At 45.4% G+C, this 23,287-nt stretch overlaps 1 protein-coding gene across 1 annotated transcript in view; it reads left to right on the top strand.

Annotated features, from left to right (window-relative positions):
• The window catches only part of LOC134935656 (neuropeptide Y receptor type 2-like), a 134,712-nt gene extending 127,032 nt beyond the window's left edge, over nt 1-7,680 (top strand). Inside the window, exon 2 of the mRNA XM_063930575.1 lies at nt 4,009-7,680. Coding sequence (XP_063786645.1) covers nt 4,037-5,170 — 1,134 coding nt within the window. The 5' untranslated portion in view covers nt 4,009-4,036 and the 3' untranslated portion in view covers nt 5,171-7,680. The remainder of the gene's footprint in view (nt 1-4,008) is intronic.
• The last annotated feature ends 15,607 nt before the right edge of the window (nt 7,681-23,287 follow it).

Raw genomic sequence — 23,287 nt, 5'->3', positions numbered from 1 at the left:
GAGATGGAATGCACCTGTCTCAAGTGCAGTGGAGAATGATTTCAACGTTGTGCAAGGTTCTGATGCCCTTTGAACTTGCCACACGTGAAGTCAGTTCAGACACTGCCAGCCTGAGTCAGGTCATTCCCCTCATCAGGCTTTTGCAGAAGAAGCTGGAGGCATTGAAGAAGGAGCTAACACGGAGCGATTCCGCTAGGCATGTGGGACTTGTGGATGCAGCCCTTAATTCGCTTAACAAGGATTCACGGGTGGTCAATCTGTTGAAATCAGAGCACTACATTTTGGCCACCGTGCTCGATCCTAGATTTAAAGCCTACCTTGGATCTCTCTTTCCGGCAGACACAGGTCTGCTGGGGTTGAAAGACCTGCTGGTGACAAAATTGTCAAGTCAAGCGGAACGCGACCTGTCAACATCTCCTCCTTCACATTCTCCCGCAACTGGGGGTGCGAGGAAAAGGCTCAGAATTCCGAGCCCACCCGCTGGCGGTGATGCAGGGCAGTCTGGAGCGACTGCTGATGCTGACATCTGGTCCGGACTGAAGGACCTGACAACGATTACGGACATGTCGTCTACTGTCACTGCATATGATTCTCTCAACATTGATAGAATGGTGGAGGATTATATGAGTGACCGCATCCAAGTAGGCACGTCACACAGTCCGTACTTATACTGGCAGGAAAAAGAGGCAATTTGGAGGCCCTTGCACAAACTGGCTTTATTCTACCTAAGTTGCCCTCCCACAAGTGTGTACTCCGAAAGAGTGTTTAGTGCCGCCGCTCACCTTGTCAGCAATCGGCGTACGAGGTTACATCCAGAAAATGTGGAGAAGATGATGTTCATTAAAATGAATTATAATCAATTCCTCCGCGGAGACATTGACCAGCAGCAATTGCCTCCACAAAGTACACAGGGAGCTGAGATGGTGGATTCCAGTGGGGACGAATTGATAATCTGTGAGGAGGGGGATGTACACGGTGATATATCGGAGGGTGAAGATGAGGTGGACATCTTGCCTCTGTAGAGCCAGTTTGTGCAAGGAGAGATTAATTGCTTCTTTTTTGGGGGGGGTCCAAACCAACCCGTCATATCAGTCACAGTCGTGTGGCAGACCCTGTCACTGAAATGATGGGTTGGTTAAAGTGTGCATGTCCTGTTTTGTTTATACAACATAAGGGTGGGTGGGAGGGCCCAAGGATAATTCCATCTTGCACCTCTTTTTTCTTTTCTTTTTCTTTGCATCATGTGCTGATTGGGGAGGGTTTTTTGGAAGGGACATCCTGCGTGACACTGCAGTGCCACTCCTAGATGGGCCCGGTGTTTGTGTCGGCCACTAGGGTCGCTAATCTTACTCACACAGCTACCTCATTGCGCCTCTTTTTTTCTTTGCGTCATGTGCTGTTTGGGGAGGGTTTTTTGGAAGGGACATCCTGCGTGACACTGCAGTGCCACTCCTAGATGGGCCCGGTGTTTGTGTCGGCCACTAGGGTCGCTAATCTTACTCACACAGTCAGCTACCTCATTGCGCCTCTTTTTTTCTTTGCGTCATGTGCTGTTTGGGGAGGGTTTTTTGTAAGGGCCATCCTGCGTGACACTGCAGTGCCACTCCTAGATGGGCCCGGTGTTTGTGTCGGCCACTAGGGTCGCTAATCTTACTCACACAGCTACCTCATTGCGCCTCTTTTTTTCTTTGCGTCATGTGCTGTTTGGGGAGGGTTTTTTGGAAGGGCCATCCTGCGTGACACTGCAGTGCCACTCCTAGATGGGCCCGGTGTTTGTGTCGGCCACTAGGGTCGCTAATCTTACTCACACAGCTACCTCATTGCGCCTCTTTTTTTCTTTGCGTCATGTGCTGTTTGGGGAGGGTTTTTTGGAAGGGACATCCTGCGTGACACTGCAGTGCCACTCCTAGATGGGCCCGGTGTTTGTGTCGGCCACTAGGGTCGCTTATCTTACTCACACAGCGACCTCGGTGCAAATTTTAGGACTAAAAATAATATTGTGAGGTGTGAGGTATTCAGAATAGACTGAAAATGAGTGTAAATTATGGTTTTTGAGGTTAATAATACTTTGGGATCAAAATGACCCCCAAATTCTATGATTTAAGCTGTTTTTTAGTGTTTTTGGAAAAAAACACCCGAATCCAAAACACACCCGAATCCGACAAAAATAATTCGGTGAGGTTTTGCCAAAACGCGTTCGAACCCAAAACACGGCCGCGGAACCGAACCCAAAACCAAAACACAAAACCCGAAAAATTTCAGGCGCTCATCTCTACTTCCTGTCAATCACACTTACGATCACTCGAGCGTTGAAAAAACGTAGCTCGAGCTTGTGTAAAAAATCTCCAGTTTTCTGTAAAATTACTAAGCGCATGCGCGCTGCGTACCATGCGCATGCGCATTTTCCACCTAATCGCTCCGTTGCGAAAAACGGCAACGAGCGAACAACTCGGAATGACCACCATGGTTTTGCCCAACTGCTAACAAATTTGCTGCTGCGATCAACTCTGAATTAGGCCTCAGGGTTTCCAACTGTGAATGTAGTTAGGTATGAAAAAGCTTCAATATAGCTTTAAACATGCTTTAAAATCAAAGTTTGATCTGAATAAGCCCCGAGCGTTTTAAGTTTACAGCATATGGAAAATTATTACGACACCTGTCCCAGTGACAGATCACCTTCAGAATTAGCTTTTACAGCAGCTGTCGAGTTGTAGTAACACAGGCAAATAAGACTATAATATGCCTGTTTGTCTAAGCACTTTGAATGTTTCATTAAAAAACGAGCAATGAGCAGATTGCATGTTTATATCCAATCCACCATTTAACGTACCTGAATATGAAGACACTTGCAATGGCATATGAGCAAATGATAAAATGAGATTATAAAACAGTTCATAAGCACACAATAAATACAAATAGTGTATTTTTGAATTCATCACCATTCCCAGCAGTAATGAGTTTAAGCACGAGTTGTGTGAAGACCATTTTTCTGTTTCTGCTTCATAATTAAAGATCACAGGGATAGCGCTGGTTGAACAGATATGGTATAAATGCAGTTTTACAGCACAGCAGGGTCATTAGTCCTAAACAAATGAACCGCATTCATTTCTTGAAGAGCAAAGCAGAAAATCTTCAAATAAAGGTCTGATTGGAGTCAACTGTAAATCACCCTCTACTAGACTATTATGTATTCATATAGTTTTATTTGTATGCTTGAGCTTTGGTGGTCTCTGTTATAGTATATGGGAGATTGTGCACAGGTCAAATCAAAATGAATTCTCTTCCGTTCCTACTAATGATTCTGCTGACACTGGAGCCAGTGCATTTAATTTGAGGATTCCATTTTTATCAATTCTCAAATAGCCTTGCAGACCCTGGGTAAAATCAGTTACTGCATTAGACTGATAGTGTTTGTACTGGTTTGCCTACATTTACCTTAATTACATTGGAGAGGGTACTGTAGGGGAGTACTAATGTAAATTTTAAGGGATGACAGGGAAATATATCCCTAATTTAAATATGCATTGAGAAATGTTGAATGAACGTCTGTGTTTGTTGTGGTGGTGGGATAATAAAGGTATGTTGTAATGTTATTACAGGGAAGAGAGATTTCCTACCAGATAGATTTGACTAAAGAGCTTCCCTATGATTTATAGAGCAGGTACTTGTGTATTTGGTAAGGGGGAGGGAGGGTAGACCCTATTGCAGGCATTCCCAACCACGGTCCTCAAGGCACACCAACAGTGCAGGTTTAAGTGATATCAGGCTTGAACACAGGTGACTTAATTAGTAGCTTAGTTATTTTGATTTAACCATCTGTGCTGAAGCCTGGATATCACTAAAACCTGCACTGTTGGTGTGCCTTGAGGACCGTGGTTGGGAATGCCTGCCCTATTGGTTTGTGGCTGGGGTTAGCAGTTTATGGTCACTCTTATATTGCTAAATTACTTTGCCATTAATCTTTTCAAGATTAATTTGATGAACATCACTCTTGTTTTTCTGTTTTAGGCTAAAACAGGGAACCTTCTCAGCACACATGGGGACATTAAAGCAAATCAACATGACTGAAGAACTTGGCGTGAGGGGATGGCTACTGAAGAGCACAGTTACCCCCATCCACTTTATCCATGGTGCCAGTTTCATGATGGACAGCACCAATATCCTTGGGGTTCAGGTGATCCTCATTGCAGCATACTCTTTAATCATCCTCTTGGGACTTGTTGGCAACTCCTTGGTCATCTACATAATCTTGAAATACAAGAACATGAAGACAGTAACAAACTTTTTCATAGCCAACCTAGCTGTGGCAGATCTTATGGTGGACAGCCTGTGCCTGCCATTCACCCTGGTCTACACATTGCTAGATGAGTGGAAATTTGGCTTAGTACTTTGCCATTTGTTTCCTTACGCACAAGCTATGAGTGTCAACGTCTCCACCCTCACCTTAATCGTCATTGCTCTGGACAGATACTGGTGCATTGTATTTCACCTAAGCAGTCGAATATCTAAAAAGTTCAGTATCTTAACTATCACAGTCACATGGCTGGCAGCTTCCATATTTGCCATCCCGCTGGCTGTTTTTAGAGAGTATAGGTATGAGGACTTACCAACCTTCAATCTCAGGATAGCCGTCTGTGCTGAAAAGTGGCCCTCAAACAACAGAGACGCAGCCATCTACAGTGTGTCAATGCTGCTTCTGCAGTACATTCTGCCTCTTGTGGTTATCTGTTACGCATATATCAGGATATGGCTGAAGCTTAAGAATCACATAAGTCCAACACCCAGATGTGAAACTCAACAACGACGAAAAAATACCACCAAGATGCTGGTGGTGATGGTCGTCGTGTTTGCCGTTTGCTGGCTTCCCTTCCATGTCTTTCAATTGGCCATCGACCTGGATTGGGTCCTCCTATTCCAAGAGTACAAGCTTCTCTATACCATCTTTCATGTCATCGCCATGTGCTCCACATTTGTCAATCCTCTCCTCTATGGATGGATGAATAAGAACTATAGGAATGGGTTTCTCTTGTTTTTTGGCTGCAAAAACAAGCTGCAAAACAGTCAACCAGACGGATCTCTCCGGGGCAACTCCTATACTTTCCGTGCTACGACGTACCATGGGAGTTTCCGTCATGCTGGAGAGAATGGACAGCCCCCGACACATGTCTAACTTGGTTGTGCTACAGTGTGTTGTTTTCAAAAGCCATTTCCCTGTATAGTATTTCATCATTTTGATGCATTATTTTTTGACAATACCTGCTGTTGATAGATAAAAATGCCCAAGTTGTTTTTGAAACCGACTAGGATGATTTGTTTATCCGTATACAGCTGTGTCCTCATTCACCTTTGCTGTAGGTGTGCCAAATAGCCCCTCTTTGTGTGCCAAGGTCCTTACAAGCATCCTAATTTGCACTGCTAAAATGACTAGAAGGGACACTGGGGCTTGTGGTACTTGTAGACCTGTGTGCGACTAAGTCGCAAATCTGTTCAGTAAAAGGCTCTGATATGAGCGACTGCAGCTGTTCCTCCCGCCACTTCCCGTTATACTGACTCGCAACTTTGTACTATCATATCCTTTGCGACAAAAATTGCACCCTAGCATCTCTGGTACACTGGGCCTAATTCAGATGCTGTTGGAGCTGTGCCCTGTGCCACAGTGTAATGCAGGACAGCAGCAGACTGTTAGTAATTGACAGTCTGCTGCTGACTGCGGGGTGGGGAGGGGGCGTTTGTGAAAATGGAGGAGTGTCACCGCGGTTTAGAGGAAGGGAAGAGGCCAGGGATCTCCGCTGCAAGCCACCCGACGATAAGTGAGTGAACTGATGCTGTTAGCTAGGATGCAGGATAGATCACTGCTGCAGCAGGAGGCATCTGTTTGTAATAGATGCCTCCTGCTGCATTACAAGGCAGAGCTATCACTACTGCTTCCAAAGAACCCGCAGTGATAGTTGGCGGGATGTACTAAATGGAAAATGCGGTAAACTGGAGTTTTTAGACTGTACTATCGCCCAGACGCCAGGTCAGTGCAGCGGAGGGGTTCGCCAGCTTTTGCTGGCGATACCCCATAGAAGCCTATGGGCTTCTCTCCGCAGCACTGTCTGAGGGATCTGATCAGATCCCTCCCACCATGCCCCGCGTCCGGCGCCGTCATTCTGCACATCTGTCAAGTCAAGGATACGCCGGGTATCGCGGAGGACAGCTCTTATCAGAAGAGCTGTCCTTCGCAATGCTAAGCGCATATGTAAGTACGGGTGGTCTTCAGGTTGCCAGTGGCCGGGCTCCCGGTGACCACCATACCGGCGCCGGAATCCCGACCGCCGGTATACCGACATCTTTTCTCCCTCTTAGGGGTCCACGCCCCCCCTGGTGGGAGAATAGATGCACGCCACCGTGCCCGCAGCGTGGCGAGCGCAGCGAGCCCCCAAGGGGCTCATTTGCACTCGCCCAGCTGTCGGTATACTGGTTGCCGGTACCCCGACCACCGGCAAACCATACTACACCCGTAAGTACACATGCACTTAGCATCGTGACGAATGGTGGCGATAGGCAGCGATGTTATTTAGTACATCCCGCCCAGTATCTTCAACCACATCTGCAACAGGCCCAGTGTGAGTGTCTTTGTATGTGGCTACTATGCGACTAAGATGTAATATTTAGGGAATAAGTACTCTGCACTATCCGTGTCAGAGCCTGTCACTTGTCACAAGTGTCTCGCTCCGTATGGCGTAAAGGTTGTAGGCATATGAGGACACATCTGTAGGGCAGGTTTTGCTCTATAAACCTTTCAGGATAGATCTTTGGTTAACAGAGACAATAAAAAACTATTTTTAGCCAAATGTTTACCTAATGACAACTAAAATATTATTTGAAGTATTACTGGAGTATATTTTCAGAACAGTCATCAAAGTATGTTTTATAAATATGTCAACTATTGTTTCAGTACAACTTATGGGTGTTACTGTTGTTGCTCTATCTTGGTTTATGTGTAGACATTGAGACTATTGAGATTAAAACTGTTGCTTTCTGCTGTGATGGTTTTTATGCTCTGATTGGCTATAGGATGGTCTCATCCAGTTGCGGATTTTACCTATGGGCTGCGGAACTGCAGCCCCCCCTACCCCCCTCAGGTAAAATCCACCACCTAGCTCAGTGTCCGTGAAGCCAGATGCCGTCCGTGACTGCACTGGCTTCACTGTGACTGGCAGTGACTTCCTATTGGAAGTCCTACCCGCCAGTCAGAGATACTACAGGCAGTCCCATTGGGAGGTGCTAGACTGGGCTGTGATAAACATAGTGTGTAACCATACTAATATTCTGATTGGCTACAAGCTGGCCTAGCCCTGTAATCATTTAACACACTGATTGGTTACAGATTTGTCTATCTACTAATACTATACAGTATATGGGACACAGATTGGCTAAAGGTTGGTGCTATTTTAATACATTTCAGTCACTTACAAAAATACAGCATGCCTGTGCCATCATAACTGGCCTCCGTGCCTCCAAATAAAGGCAACCATCTTGCAGCAACAGTATATGATAAGTAGATACTGCAATCCATAAATAACACCATTGTATATACTGTAACTGTAGAATATTGTATATCTCAATTGTACTAGCTATGCAGCAAATACACTAACACATATGTCAATTACAATAATAAATAACGCATCTACAACATGTCAATCTCCAAAATAAAAATCTGTTATTAAATGTTTTCTGTTATTTTCCATTTGCCTTGCAAGTTCACAGTCACGCTGCTTCAGTTCCAGATTTTGAATCTTATGTATGGTGTAGAATTTTTTTTCCCTGCAATATTCTATTTTAACTTTTTTTTTTCATTTTTTAATACATTTTTTTTATTTTTTATTGACCTAGAGCTAGAGTTGGGCTCTCAGTTCCAGTGCGCATGCAGTAGCCCCTAAGCCTAGTGACCCCTGTCATAGGCAAGTGCAGGGGGGGGGGGGGGTTCTGGTTGCCTGGAAACCCCCCTCCTCTTGGCAAGTGGCTCAAATTATAATAACAATAGCAATGGTATATATAACATGAAGGTAGCTGCCAGAAAGAAGAGACAGAAGCCTTTCCATGAGGTGGGAGAATGTGTGCTTAGAAAGTGCACTTCTGTCTACTACTGGTTGTATTATGTTTGTTTGTTTATTTATTTAGTATGGTATGTTTAACCTTTTCCTGACCACTTATCTTATTTATATTGTTTAAATATGTTTGATACAGCCTATACTATAGACAATCTATAGCATTAAATATTAATACTGTATGCCATACAGTATCCAATGTATAAAAAGTACCAATGTTCAGGGTCATTACTAGGTTCTTCTACCGCTCCCCCAGACTCCTGCACTTGCTCCGCAGAGTGGGAGATTATGGATTGCATTTGAAACCCCCCCTCTAGAAATCCTGCGTTTGCCACTGCCTGTGCTCCTTTACACCTAACTGGCTTGGCAAGCATTAAGGACTAGAGGGGTAACTCAGACCTGATTGTAGTAAATTTGTTAGCAGTTGGGCAAAACCATGGGGGTCATTCCAATCTTCTTCCCTGACATGCGGGGGGACGCCCAGCACAGGGCTAGCCCGCCCCGCATGTCAGTCCGGCCCCCCTCGCAGAAGTACAAAGGCATCGCACAGCATCAATGCCTTTGCACTTCAAGAGTAGCTCCTGGCCAGCGCAGCTTTAGCGTGCTGGCCGGGAGCTACTCATCACTGCGACCCGCCCCCCGTTCGGTCCGGCCATGCATGCATTGGCCGGACCAAACCCACGAAGCAGCAGCCAAACGCCGCCGTTCCGCCCCCTCCCGCCCAGCGATCGCCTCTGCCTGTCAATCAGGCAGAGGCAATCGCATCACTGCTATGGCCTTCGGCCGTCTGGAATGCGCCAGCGCACTACGGCGCCGGCGCAAGCGCAGCAGGGACCCGTTCACTCTGCTGCGTTAAAACGCAGCGAGCGAACGGGTCAGAATGACCCCCATGTGCGCTGCAGGGGGGGGGCAGATATAACATGTGCAGAGGGAGTTAGATTTGGGTGGGGTGTGTTCAAACTGAAATCTAAATTGCAGTGCACAAATAAAGCAGCCAGTATTTACCCTGCACAGAAACAAAAAAAAACCCACCCAAATCTAACTCTCTCTGCAAATGTTATATCTGCCACACCTGCAGTGCACATGGGGGGTAATTTCAAGTTGATCGCAGCAGGACATTTTTTAGCAGTTGGGCAAAACCATGTGCACTGCAGGGGAGGCAGATATAACATGTGCAGAGAGAGTTAGATTTGGGTGGGTTATTTTGTTTCTGTGCAGGGTAAATACTGGCTGCTTTAGTTTTACACTGCAATTTAGATTGCAGATTTAACTCACCACACCCAAATCTAACTCTCTCTGCACATGTTATATCTGCTTCCCCTGCAGTGCACATGGTTTTGCCCAACTGCTAACAAAATTCCTGCTGCGATCAACTTGGAATTACCCCCATGGTTTTGCCCAGCTGCTAACAAATTTGCTGCTACGATCAGGTCTGAATTACCCCCTAGGTCTGATGGTCAGTGTTATTAGGGAGCTGAGCTTCATTTAGCTATGGGCCTCCTTTCCTTATTCTGCAGATCAGTTTACCAGATATATGCAGCTATTATTTGGCCCTGTAACGCTGGTCTACCTGAACACGGGCAGTGAAGAACTAAATGCCCAAACAATGCCTCACTGTGCATGCATGTGCCCTCCCAAGTGCCCGGAAGGCAAGTAAACTGATTTAACATTAGGTGATGCCTAGCCCAAATACACCTGCACAGAAAGTAGACTTAGCATTGATTTAATGAAAGTCAATCATTACATGGTTCATAATGCAGTAATTAATGCAATTAACCAAGCAATGGGGGTTAATAATATGAGTTGGAAGCAAAGCAAAAACTAGTAGTAATTTTGCTTCCCAGCAAAACTATGTTGCACTGTGAGGAGACATGACATATGTAACATGCGCAGATTTATATTTGGGAGGGTTGTGTCAAAACTGAAATCTGAATTGCAGTGTAATAATAGAACTGTCCATCATTTGTTGACTACATGAAAAGCAGGCAGCATTTACCCAGCATGCAAAAACAATTAATGTATTGTCCCGCGGGGGTAGGGGGAAGTTTGGGGGGGAGTGCTGTACAGCTTGTGCATGCCGTTATTCACTGTGTAGGGAGAGCCTGGGGGCAGCTCAGCATCTCGAAAAGTGCTGGGCACGCCCCCACAGTGACGAAAACTGGGGGAGGGGTGCTGCGAGGCCACACACCTTCCCATGAGGGGTTGCTGCCTTTTTGAACACGCGTGCTGAAGGAGCTCAGTAAATTTACTAAGATGGGAGTTCTATTTAAGATGTGATGTTGCCCATAGCAACAAATTAGATTCCAGGTACTATGTTCTAGAAGGTGCTAGATAATGAGATCTAGAATCTGATTGGTTGCTATGGGCAGCCAACATCCCATCTTAAATAGAACTCCCATCTTAGTAAATTTACCCCCAGGTTTGAAGAACAAGAATGTTGGGAAGTTTGCAATGAGATATGTAAATCACTGAGCACTGTCCTTGAAATACTGTTCAGATTCTGTATTTAGGAAATTTAACAAACTTTGTTATTGTGAAATAAAAACTCATAATACATAAAATGAAACATTTACTAATGATATCGGGCAAGTAATTTCCCTATAAAAGCCTGTCAGCGAGGCACTCTGCTTCCTGAAGTACTTCATCCAGCTTTTTCCTCATGTCTGCGGATAACAACTGAATGTCTTTCACATGTCAGAATTTTATTTCAAAACAATGCCCTGTGTTTTATGTAAATGATCTTATTTGTTAATTGGATTTACATTTTTTGCTGATACATTTCCTCTCCCCCCCCTCCCCTTTACTTTAGCACTTTATTGGTCCAGAACCCACCATATAATCTATAGAGATGAGCGGGTTTGGTTCGTTGAGATCCGAACCCCCCCGAACTTCACGTGGTTTACACAGGTCCGAGGCAGCCTTGGTTCTTCCCGCCTTGCTCGGTTAACCCGAACGAGGCAAAACGTCATCATCCCGCTGTCGGATTCTCGCGAGATTTGTATTCCATATAAAGAGCCGCGCGTCGCCGCAATTTTCACTCGTACATTGTAGATTGAGCGTAGAGGACGTGGCTGCGTTCTCTGCCTAAAAAGCTCAATATCTGTGCTCAGTGTCAGTGCTGCATTGTGGTGACCACCAATATATAGTACTACAGTACAGTAGCCCATTGCTGTATCTTGCTGCTCCGTGTCAGTTCCAGTATTCTCATTAGTGCTCGCTCAATATCTGTGCACAGTGTCAGTGCTGCATTGTGGTGACCAGTATATAGTAGTACAGTACAGTAGCCCATTGCTGTATCTTGCTGCTCCGTGTCACTTCTAGTATCCTGAACAGTGCTCAGTGTCACTGGTCAGTGTCAGTGCTGCATTGTGGTGACCAGAATATAGTAGTACAGTACAGTAGCCCATTGCTGTATCTTGCTGCTCCGTGTCACTTCTAGTATCCTGAACAGTGCTCAGTGTCACTGGTCAGTGTCAGTGCTGCATTGTGGTGACCAGTATATAGTAGTACAGTACAGTAGTCCAGAGCTGTTCTCACTGCCCAGTGTCAGTTCTAGCATCCTCATCAGTGCTCAGTATCACTGGTCAGTGTCAGTGCTGCATTGTGGTGACCAGTACATAGTAGTACAGTACAGTAGTCCAGTGCTGTTCTCGCTGCCCAGTGTCAGTTCTAGTATCCTGAACAGTGCTCAGTATCTGTGCTCAGTGTCAGTGCTGCATTGTGGTGACCAGTATATAGTAGTACAGTACAGTAGCCCATTGCTGTATCTTGCTGCTCCGTGTCACTTCTAGTATCCTGAACAGTGCTCAGTATCACTGGTCAGTGTCATGTCAGTACAAAATGTTTTGGAGGTTGTGGAGGTGTCTTCCTCAGAAGAGTCTGTACCAGGTACTCAGGATTGCCTTGAGTGGTTTCATCCCATTAGGATGGAGACAGAATGGCTGGATAGCCTAGGAAATAAGATTCCTCAGAGTTCATTAGGGCATACTCTATTAAGTTGCTGTAAAAAAGCTATGAAGAATGCTCTAGATATGGATCAGTCCATTTCATCTAGGACCCCCTCAGGTCTTGCAGGCCAACTAGGACATCGATGCCGACACAGAGATCAACACAGAAGTTAGAGGGGGGCACTATGATAGATTGGAATATAAAATTCAGCAATTTATCAATGCCATTAGGGATCTGTTAGAAATACCTATACAAATAGAGGAAAATTCTTGTATGCTATCTGCAAAATCATTAGTGACATTCCCGGTTTGGGAAGAGTTGAATACCCTATTGAAAGATCCTGGTTAAACCCAGAAGAGGTTTTTCACATCCCCAATAAAGTACTCAAGACATATCCCTTTCCTGAGGAGGATAGAAGGAGATGGGAGATTCCTCCCATAATGGACATTTCGGTGTCCAGGCCATCAGGGGTAATTACATTACCTGTACCAGGCTCGGCCTCGTTAACTGCAGCCTTTGGCCAATAGTGATGATAACAATATTGTGAGCTGTGAGGTGGTCAAATTTGACTGGAAAAGATTGGAAATGAATGTTATTGAGGTAATAATATTCTAGGAGCAAGTTATGTGATTTTAGCTTATTTGGTTAATTTTTGAAAGAAATTCAAATCCAAAGCCAGTCACGGCAGTTTGGAAAATCCAAATCCGAAGCCGGACGATGAATCAGAGGCAAATCCATATCCAAAACCATCATAAATGGTCTGGCGCACATCTCTAGTGGTAACAGTGAAGGTGACAGCAGTACTCACACCCCAGAGGAACATGTGCAGCAGGTCCGCATCACACACTCTCGGTAAGCTGGTGCAGGGGCGCCGGTTAGCGCATGGGTAGAAAATGTCCCGGCAGCCATCTTAGCAAAGGTGTCAGGCCTATTTCAATGCAGTAACAGGAGATTGCGATGTAGCGCACTCCTCTATCACACAAACTAGGGTTTAGAAACCATTTAACCTACCAGTATGTGTTTGGAATGTGGGAGGAAATGGAAACACGGGGAGAACATACAAACCCCACTAGATGGGCCATGACTGGTAGTTGAATCCATGACCTCAGTGACGTGAGGCAGTAATGCTAACCATTATGCCATGTGTGCTGCCTTTCCTGTAACATCTACGCAATTGCTTATTTTTCTGCCGTGACTGCTGAAATTGTGATCTCAAACACAGCTCGCTGGACTCACACAGCTAATTGGAAGGATTTATACTGTACTAGCTGGAGTACCCGGCATTGCCTGGGATTTTAAGAATGTCTGTTTTCAAAAATAAATTTAAATATTAAACACACAGTATAACTAACATTGTAGATAGCTGAATACCCATGCTTCGCTATGGGATGAGGATGGTAAATGAGAATGATAGTTGTTCGTTAATTTACATTGGTTGGAGATCTAGTATATAGGCATATCTTGCTTCCCTGACACACTTTATGTAGTGGCCGGATCCCTTTTTGTTCCCCCAAGGGACCCTGCTCTTCCCACTATACAACTCTCAGTCTGTGGCTTCCTGCTGCCTCCATTCCCCTCCTCACATCATGTGAGTGCCCCTGTGAAATTATCAATTTTTTTACAGTTTCTTATATATATGTATCTCGTTTCTTATATATATGATATACTCTGTGCTGGGGATCCATGCTACTGATATACTCTGTGCTGGAGTCCCGCAAGGCTCAGTCTTAGGTCCTCTGCGTTTCTCTATCTATACCACATCTCTTGGCAAACTAATCAACTCTTTCGGATTTCAGTACCATCTGTATGTAGATGATACTCAAATCTACCTATCCTCCCCTGATTTGTCACCATCTGTATTGGGCCGTCTCACTGAATGCCTTTCTGCTATTTCATCTTGGATGACATCTCGCCACCTCAAACTTAATATTTCCAAAACATAATTAATTATATTTCCACCGGCCAATAGTAATTTCCAACCTGATATCTCTATCACTGTTGAGAACTCGGCAATCATCCCTACTCCACAAGATCGCTGCCTAAGTGTCATTCTTGACTCTGAACTGTCCTTTGTTCCCCACATTCAATCTATCTCAAGATCATGTTACTTACATCTAAGAAACATATCCAAAATACAACCATATCTTACACAAGACACAGCAAAAACTCTAATCCTCCTGACCGGTCTTCCCAAACATAGGCTCTCACCACTACAATCCATTTTGAATGCAGCGGCGAGGCTTATCTTCCTTGCTAGACGTTCATCATCTGCAGATCCGCTCTGTCAGTCCCTCCATTGGTTACCGATATTCTACCGTATTAAATATAAAATACTTTTACTGACATACAAGGCTATTAACCAAACTGCACCAATATACATCGCTTCACTCATCTCAAAATATCTCCCTACCCGACCTCTCCGCTCTGCACAAGATCTGCGTCTCTCATCCACACACATTATTTGTTCACACTCAAAATTACAGGTCTTCATCCAGGCTTCACCCACTCTGTGGAATGCCCTCCCACGCACAATAAGACTCGCCTTTAACCTCCAAACCTTTAAAAGTTCCCTGAAAACTCACCTCTTCAGACAAGCCTATCAAATTCCAGACCCACTCACATAACCTTCAGTGCTCCCCTATCTAATTACATTCTCTCTGTACAGTACACATAACATCACATATTTTGTCTCTTTACTCTCACACCCTCCTGACACTTGGCTAACATTGCAGGGTGATCATATCATACTACCCATTAAAAAACCTAGCAATCTGTTGGACCATTATGCAATAGGTAGCATCTATCCTTGTGTATCAATGCCTATTTCCCTATAGATTGTAAGGTTGCATGTCCTGAAATAGCCTGTGCTGGTGGTCCACCCCTAGGGGTGCTAGTGGTGTGTTACCCCCACAGTGTTTGTTCCCAGAGTGTAAGTCATATGTGTAGAAAGTTGGTGTAAATTGCTCCAGGCATTCCAGAGTTATGCTGTCTGCCGAAAAACTCTGTGCTGCTGCCTCACCCCTAGGGGTGCTAGGGGTGTCTTACCCCCACAGTGTTTGTTCCCAGCTTGTAAGTAGAGATGAGCAGGTTCAGTTTTACTCAGATTTACTACTTGTAAGTCATATGTGTACCAAGTGTGTTGTAAATTGGTCCAGGCATTCGGGAGTTATGCTGTCTCCTGAAATACTCCGTGCTGCTGTCCCACCGCTAGGGGTGTCTAACCCCCACAGAGTTTGTTGCCAGATTGTAAGTCAGATGTGTACAAAGTTTGTTGTAAATTGCTCCAGGCCTTTCACAGTTTTGCTGTCTGCTGACATATTCTGTGCTGCTGTCCCACCCCTAGGGGTGTCTGACCCCCACAGTGTTTGTTTCCAGAGTGTAAGTCATATGTGTACCAAGTTTGTTGTAAATTGCTGCAGGCATTCCAGAGTTATGCTGTCTGCTGAAATACTCAGTGCTGCTGCCTCACCCCTAGGGGTGCTAGGGGTGTCTGACCCCCACAGTGTTTGTTCCCAGATTGTAAGGCATATGTGTACCAATTTTGGAGTACATTGCTCCAGCAATTCCGTAGTTATGCTGTCTCCTGATATACTCTGTGCTGCTGTGTCCCCCCCCCCCCCCCCACCACCACCACCACCCTAGGGGTACTAGGGATTTCTAATTGTTTTAGTTGCCTCCGCAGTGCTTTACTACGCTTGTATGTAAAATTTCACGATCCTGTGGATAGAAAGACAGAAGGACGGATTTTCGCTTGTATATAGTAGATATTTGTTATGTGTAGAGCTCTGTCATTTTATAATCTTCAGCAGCACAATAATTCATATGACAGTTAGCAATACATATGTTTATTAAAAAAGAGCAAATGTGTAAAGATAATCTCTTTTTTTTGTTATTGAAAATAATTTCTTATGCTACCTGACTATCCTTACAGCATGTAAAGGGCCAGAATTGTCAAAACATGTTTTTCCTATTCAGTGGGCAAAATGTAATCTTATTGTTTGTTTCATTCAAATAATGAATATGTCGCTTATTTTATTTTATTTTATATGTGTGCGATACCCACGTTTGGGGCATCCCTGCTGCATATCATTGCAGCCTCAAATGGCAGCCAACGCTACCTGCAAGACTGCTCAAGTGACCCGGTAGGGGTTAATTCTTCTTCCGCCCACATTGCCTAGCAACGCTTGCTGTGGGATCTGCGTGGGAAGCTCAGGAACCACCATGATTGGTGGAGGAGCTGCGCGCCAAGAGGGGAGAGGAGGAGACTCACTGTGAGGAGGAGAAGAGTGAAGCAGTGTGGCTGAGCGCGGCTGGTGAAGGGAGAGCCAGGACCCGATTGCTATCACCCACCTGCCCGTCACACAGAGGAGAGCCGCGGCCGCGCTGTGAGTAGCCAAGTGCCGCCAGAGAGAGAGAGACGCCGATCACCGCCGCCGGGCGCAGCACAGAGGGGGAGAGAGCCGCAGCGTGGGTGGAGGAGGTGTGACCCTGGAAGGAAGCCACCAGCCGCAACTCGCCCAATCCGACTGCAGAGAGGGAGAGCCAGGACCCGCAAGCCGCAAACTGCCCGCCAACCGCTGGGGGGAGCCACGAACAGCCTGCAGAGAAGGGGAGCCCTGCGCAGCCGGTCACCTCAGCACTACAGGACCGGAGCCGTGCGCTGCCGCCAGCCTACCCAAGACTTGGGGTAAGCCTAGTGAAATATCCCACGCCACTGACACCAGGCCAGATTAAGCCTTCACTTCCCTGCCTCTCAGCCCTGATCAGGCTAAAGACTTCTGGCCTGCCCCACATCAGGGATATAGGGACCAGGTCAAGATAAATCTACAGTGCTACCCCAAAGTAATACATGCCGAAGGGCCTGTTTGTGTTATCCGCAGGGATAAAAGCCAACGTTAGTGTCCTGACTATTATTAAGGCACTTGAGAGCTCATGCCTCACTCCCGAAGAGGAATCCTACAATAAATTCATATTGAGGCCGGTACACTCTCACCACGTTGGTCCCTCTGCAGCTGGGTTATTTATATCACGTGACTTTTGTAGTCCGCCTAAACCGATACTTATAGACTTCTCCGGACTGTGAATCATGTTAAAGACTTTCTTTAATTTGAGTGCCTATCGCCATCTAGTGGCGTGTTAGTTTACTGTTTGAACATTCTTGAACCCTCCGGGTTAAAAGACATTTGGGTTACTTTCTTTTTGTTTCTGTGTTCAAAGGAAACACTTATGTTTAAGTTGTGATAACGTTTATGCTCATTATGCAAATGATATGTGATAACGTTTATGCTTATTATGCAAATGATATGTGATGACACTTATGCTTATGATACAGATGATAGGCGATATTCCACCCCGTGCCTCTGAGGTAGACTTAGTCGTCATTTGAGTGTATTAAACGGTGACATTTCTCTCCCCTGATTTAATAAACGTGTTGTCACCACCATTTGCATTTCCTTTATCCGTGGGGTCCTCCTTGGGATGATTATTCTTCTGCCACAGGCTCCTGAGGAAGAAGTCGGGAGAGGTCTCAAAGACGCAAGCGTCGCCTGAAGAAAGCAGGTACAATTTCACTCACACACAGGGGTTCTATTACATGTTCCATTATTCTGCTCTTCTGTATTTCAGTGGTCTATTATTCACAGGGCCGTAACTACGTGTGTGCCAAGGGGGCTTGGCACACAGCGCAGTTGCCCTGAGGGCGCAACGTCCAGCGGCATGTAATGAGTCAAATTGACTCATTACATGCCGCCGAAGTCTGCGCCGTGCGCCCCGCTGTGTAGGGAGAAGAGGACCAGCGCCGGGCAGCGGAGAGAAGGAGGAGGAAGGAGGGGGAGCAGTGAGCCGCAGCAGCGCTATTTGATTGGTAGTAAGCGCCGCTGCAGCATCCCCCTCTCCTCCTGTATTGGCTGCCCGGCGCTGCTAAGGATGCGGTTCCCCAGCATCCACAGCAGCGCCAGGCAACCAATACAGGAGGAGAGGGGGATGCTGCAGCGGCGCTTACTACCAATCAAATAGCGCTGCTGCGGCTCCCTGCTCCCCCTCCCTCCTCCTCCTTCTCACCTCACACAGCCTGCACCGAGAGGAAGCTGCACGAGGAGCCTGTCAGCGGGGAGAAGGTAAGTATATCCCCCCCCCCTCCCTCCCTCTCTCTCTCTCGGACACCGTCTGCCGCAATGTGTAAAATGGGGTCTCGTCTGCCGCAATGTGTAAAATGGGGTCTCGTCTGCCGCAATGTGTAAAATGGGGTCCCGGCTGCCGCAATGTGTAAAATGGGGTCTTGTCTGCCGCAATGTGTAAAATGGGGTCCCGGCTGCCGCAATGTGTAAAAAGGGGTCCCGGCTGCCGCAATGTGTAAAATGGGGTCCCGGCTGCCGCAATGTGTAAAATGGGGTCCCGTCTGCCGCAATGTGTAAAAAGGGGTCCTGGATGCCGCAATGTGTAAAAATGGGGACTGGCTGCCGCAATGTGTAAAAAGGGGGACTGGATGCCGCAATGTGTAAAGAGGGGGACTGGCTGCCGCAATGTGTAAAAATGGGGACTGGCTGCCGTAATGTGTAAAAAGGGGGCCTGGATGCCGCAATGTGTAAAAAGGGGGCCTGGATGCCGCAATGTGTAAAAAGGGGGACTGGCTGCCGTAATGTGTAAAAAGGGGGCCTGGATGCCGCAATGTGTAAAAAGGGGGCCTGGCTGCCGCAATGTGTAAAAAGGGGGACTAGCTGCCGCAATGTGTAAAAAGGGGGACTGGCTGCTGTAATGTGTAAAAAGGGGGACGCTGTCTATTGTAATGTATAAAAGGGGCGCTACTGTGCAGCGTAATTTGAATAATGTAGACTACTGTGCACCGTAGTATGAATTGCTATTATTTTGTGGCCACGCCCCTTCCCCATTAAGCCACGCCCCTATAAATTTTTTGCACGCCTACGGCACGCACTGCCCCTATCTTACATTGGGGGGGGGGGGGGGGGGGGCGCCACTATCGTTTCTTGCACACAGCGCTAAAATGCCTAGTTACGGCACTGATTATTCAGGGGCGTAGCAAGTGGAACTTGAGCTTCAGGCACCGGCGGGGACAGAAGGTGCAGGCTCTCTGTAACAGGCTGGGAGTCGGGAATCAGGGTAGGAGGTGAGGACTTGAATAGAGGGACTGGGTGGCCACCACACTGCCTGCATGTTCCATGTCACTGACTGCAGTGCAGAGTCCAGTGCAGTGCAGTGTGGTGTTGGGGGGTTCATATAAACATACCTCACAACATTTTAAATCTGTACAGTGGAACTCTCGCGTCCAAAAATGGGCGTGTCCTATGTGAAATCGGCGTGGCCTCACAACAATGCCGCTTTCAAGCGCCACGCCCCGTGTTCCATCAGTGAGGTGGCATGCCCCAGTCGCTCTCTCTGCATTGATAGGAGCTTCCCAACTGCCCACCTCACCGCTGGACACTGCGGCTCGCGGGTGGGACAGAGGACAGTCCTAAAAAAAGGGACTGTCCCGCGAAAATCAGGACAGTTGCGAGGTATGTATAAGTCCCTTCCTGCAGTGATAGCCACCATTTTCTTCACTCCGGATATGCTGTACTCTGCTGTGTGGCTGAGCTGTGTCTGTCCAGGGACTGTGCTTTGCTCCTTCCATGCATTCCAGTGGCTGCTCCTGTGCTCAATGCTGTGTATATCCATTCCTGTGCTGCCAACACACCTGTCCAGTGTCCTTCCGCTCCAGTGCTGCCAACGCTCCTGTCCGGTGTCCAAGGACGTAGCCAGAACTTTGTGGGCCCCATAGCAATATTTTAAAATGGCCCCTGTCTGAATGCTTCTAGAGATACACCTATCCGCAACAGGTGTAAATTGTATGCCCCATAATTTATTATCTATGTCTTTATTAACAGTTTCTTATATAGTGCAGCATATTCCGTTGCGCTTTACAATTAGAACAACATTATTAGAACAAAACTGGGTAAAAACAGACAGACATAGAGCGAGGTAGGAAGTAAAGTACCAACCGTAGTTGAGTTTTTGAGCCATAGTACCTTAGTTAACGTTATGCCCCATAGTAGAGCATTGTTTTATTTTATGAACCATAGTACAGGTTGAGTATCCCATATCCAAATATTCCGAAATACTGACTTTTTTGAGTGAGAGTGAGATAGTGAAACCTTTGTTTTTTGATGGTTCAATGTACACAAACTTTGTTTAATACACAAAGATATTAAAAGTATTGTATTAAATGACCTTTAGGCTGTGTGTATAAGGTGTATATGAAACATAAATGAATTGTGTGAATGTAGACACACTTTGTTTAATGCACAAAGTTATAAAAAATATTGGCTAAAATTACCTTCAGGCTGTGTGTAAGGTGTATATGTAACATAAATGCATTCTGTGCTTAGATTTAGGTCCCATCACCATGATATCTCATTATGGTATGCAATTATTCCAAAATACGGAAAAATCCCATATCCAAAAAACCTCTGGTCCCAAGCATTTTGGATAAGGGATACTCAACCTGTAATGCCCTAGTTCACATTATGTCACAATGTAGGGCTGACAGTACACATTATGTAACACAGTAACCCCAATTCTTATTATGACATACAGTGCCCCAGTTCATATTATGACACATTACAGTGCCTCCACTTGATATTGTGCCCACAGTTCATATTATGTAACATAATCCCCTTCAATTCATTTTATATCACATCACAATGGTCAGGACCAGGGGCATACCTAGATGTATTGTAGGCCCAAAGGCAAAAGTTTGTAAGGGCCCTTATGTATCTACTAATGAAAAATGTACAGACAGTAACACATGTAACGGTGACAGGGAAGATGGGCCCCTCTCAGCTCTGGGCCCCATAGCAGCTGCACTGCCTGCACCTATGGTAGCTACGCCCTTGCCGGTGTCCATCCGCTCCAGTATTGCCAATGCACGTGTCCGGTGTCCGTCCGCTCCAGTGCTACCGACACACCTGTCTGGTGTCCACATGCTCCAGTGATGCTGACGCAACTGTCCGGTGTCCATCCGCTCCATTTTTGTCTACGCACCTGTCTGGTGTCCTTCCACTCCAGTTCTACCGAAGCACCTGTCCAGTGTCCATCTGCTCCAGTGTTAAAAAATATAAAAAATTTCAAAAAGTAAAACAATATTTAATTTATAAAAAAGTAAAAAAGTAAGAAAAATGTTCAAAAAGTTATAAACACTTAAAAAAAGTAAAGCAAAGTTAAAAAAAAGTGTTATGCTGTACCCCAGTGTCTCCTAAACACAAGTACTGTGACACTGCAGACCGTATCCCAGTGTATCCATACAAGTACTGTGACGCTGCAGGCCGTTCTCCAGTGTATTCTTACAAGTACTGTGACGCCTCAGGCCGTACAGAAGTGTGTATTTATAACGCAAGTACTATGACGTTGCAGGTCATACCACACTGTGTTCACATAAGCATTGTGACTCCGCAATGTTATATGTGAACAAAGTAAAAAAAAAGTTAATAAAAAGTACAAATTGTTGTGTGTGCAGTACCCCACTGCATTGTTGTTCGCATACATATAGGTGTTGTGATATCCCACAGTGTGAGCGATCATTTGCAGAATTAAAAAAAAAAAAAAAAAGTTATTTTGTTCTGTTGTTTGTACTACTTCGTGTTTATCCATATGGATAATGATCAGTAGAGAAAAAAACAGGAACCACATACTAGTGCTTCAAATTCTGTGAAGGGTTAAACATGCTATATGAATTGTTATGTGTTTGAATAGACACGTACGCACTCTCTACAAGATGCCCTTGTCTGTTCATATAATATAAGGCTTGTGTGTGTCTTATCTTCAAGGACAATTACATACCAGATCAAAACTGTTACTTCTGTGTGTTACTAATTATCCTGCATGTAATGTCGTATGCTACTTCTATTTATCCAATCATATGCTTGCACATATTATATACACCCATGCACGTTGTCTTTATAAACCTTTGTTAACCATATAATAAAGCAGAGTGAATCTTAACTACTGGGTGTCAGACTCATTACATTGTATGTTAAGGATTGCTCTCACTGACGTCAGATAGACCATCACATCGAGGGGAACAAAGAGAGGCAGGGATCCTTTCAAGTGGGGGCTCCGTCCGCGATTCAGTGATCGTCCCCGAATGGTAAGATAGAGAATTTATTGTCTGTCTTTGCTATACGGGATTGCGGTCATACACTGAAGCTGAATCCGTGTCAGTGTTCTGGGAACACGTGACCAAACATCTTTAATGTCTGGGACTTAAAGATACGTCTGAGAAGGGACCAGGGGTCCAAGCGCAATTCTCCAAAGACGTTAGTATCTGGGATACTTAAAATAGACCTGGGAGTCTATACATAACGAGACGTGAGTATCTGGGATACTTAAAATAGACCTGGGGTCTATACATAACGTAGATTATACCTCGATTTGATCGTCTATATATTCTTGTATGTTTGTAGTGAGATAAGTTCTTATATTTGATCAGACGGCTGGTAAGTTTTCGTCTGCCAGATATCTTTACTCAAACACTTTTCCTGCTTCCTGTTTAAAACGCTGTATTTTTCTGACATCTTGTACGAATGGTAAGTATCGTACACGTCAAAAGATTTCATGTTCTCACTATACAGATAATATTGTGATATTGTCAATGACTAATTAACTGGTTAGCTGATGCATGCATAGAAAGTTGTTGTAAATTGCATTTTTTATTGTAAAATCGCATAGAAAGTTGGTGCAAATTGCATTTTTTACTATGGGAGGGGGTCAGAGTAAGACAGTCATTTACCCCCCACCTTTACCAGGGGAAACATGTAAGGAGTATGTTGCCCGTAACTCCACCACAGATTATTATTTAGTTAACCCTTGGGTAGATAACTTAGCGGGGTGGACCGAGAAAGTTGGCAGCCCCAGCCCATTCCCCCGTGATGGTATTAATTATCCATTTTATATGGACATGATCAAAGGGCTTTGTCTGGAAGACAAGGAAGCCTGGCCGTGGTATGATCATGACCCACAATGGGACATGACATATATGCGCGCTGGAGGAGAGCAATGGCTCACGATAGCACCTCATTGGTATGACAAAAATATCAAGCAGAAACAGCGTAGAATAAAATCTGTAACTTCCCGACTACACAAAGCTGAGGAATTTAGAAGCAACAAGTTTCTGAAAAACTCTTCTCCTCCGCCCTACAGTCCCCTATACCCCTCCTTAAAAGACACAGATCTTTTAGCTGCAGTTGCTTTGTCAC

The sequence above is a fragment of the Pseudophryne corroboree genome, chromosome 6 (assembly GCF_028390025.1).
Source record: "Pseudophryne corroboree isolate aPseCor3 chromosome 6, aPseCor3.hap2, whole genome shotgun sequence".
NCBI lineage: Eukaryota > Metazoa > Chordata > Amphibia > Anura > Myobatrachidae > Pseudophryne > Pseudophryne corroboree.
This window is presented reverse-complemented; position numbering and strand designations above follow the sequence as displayed.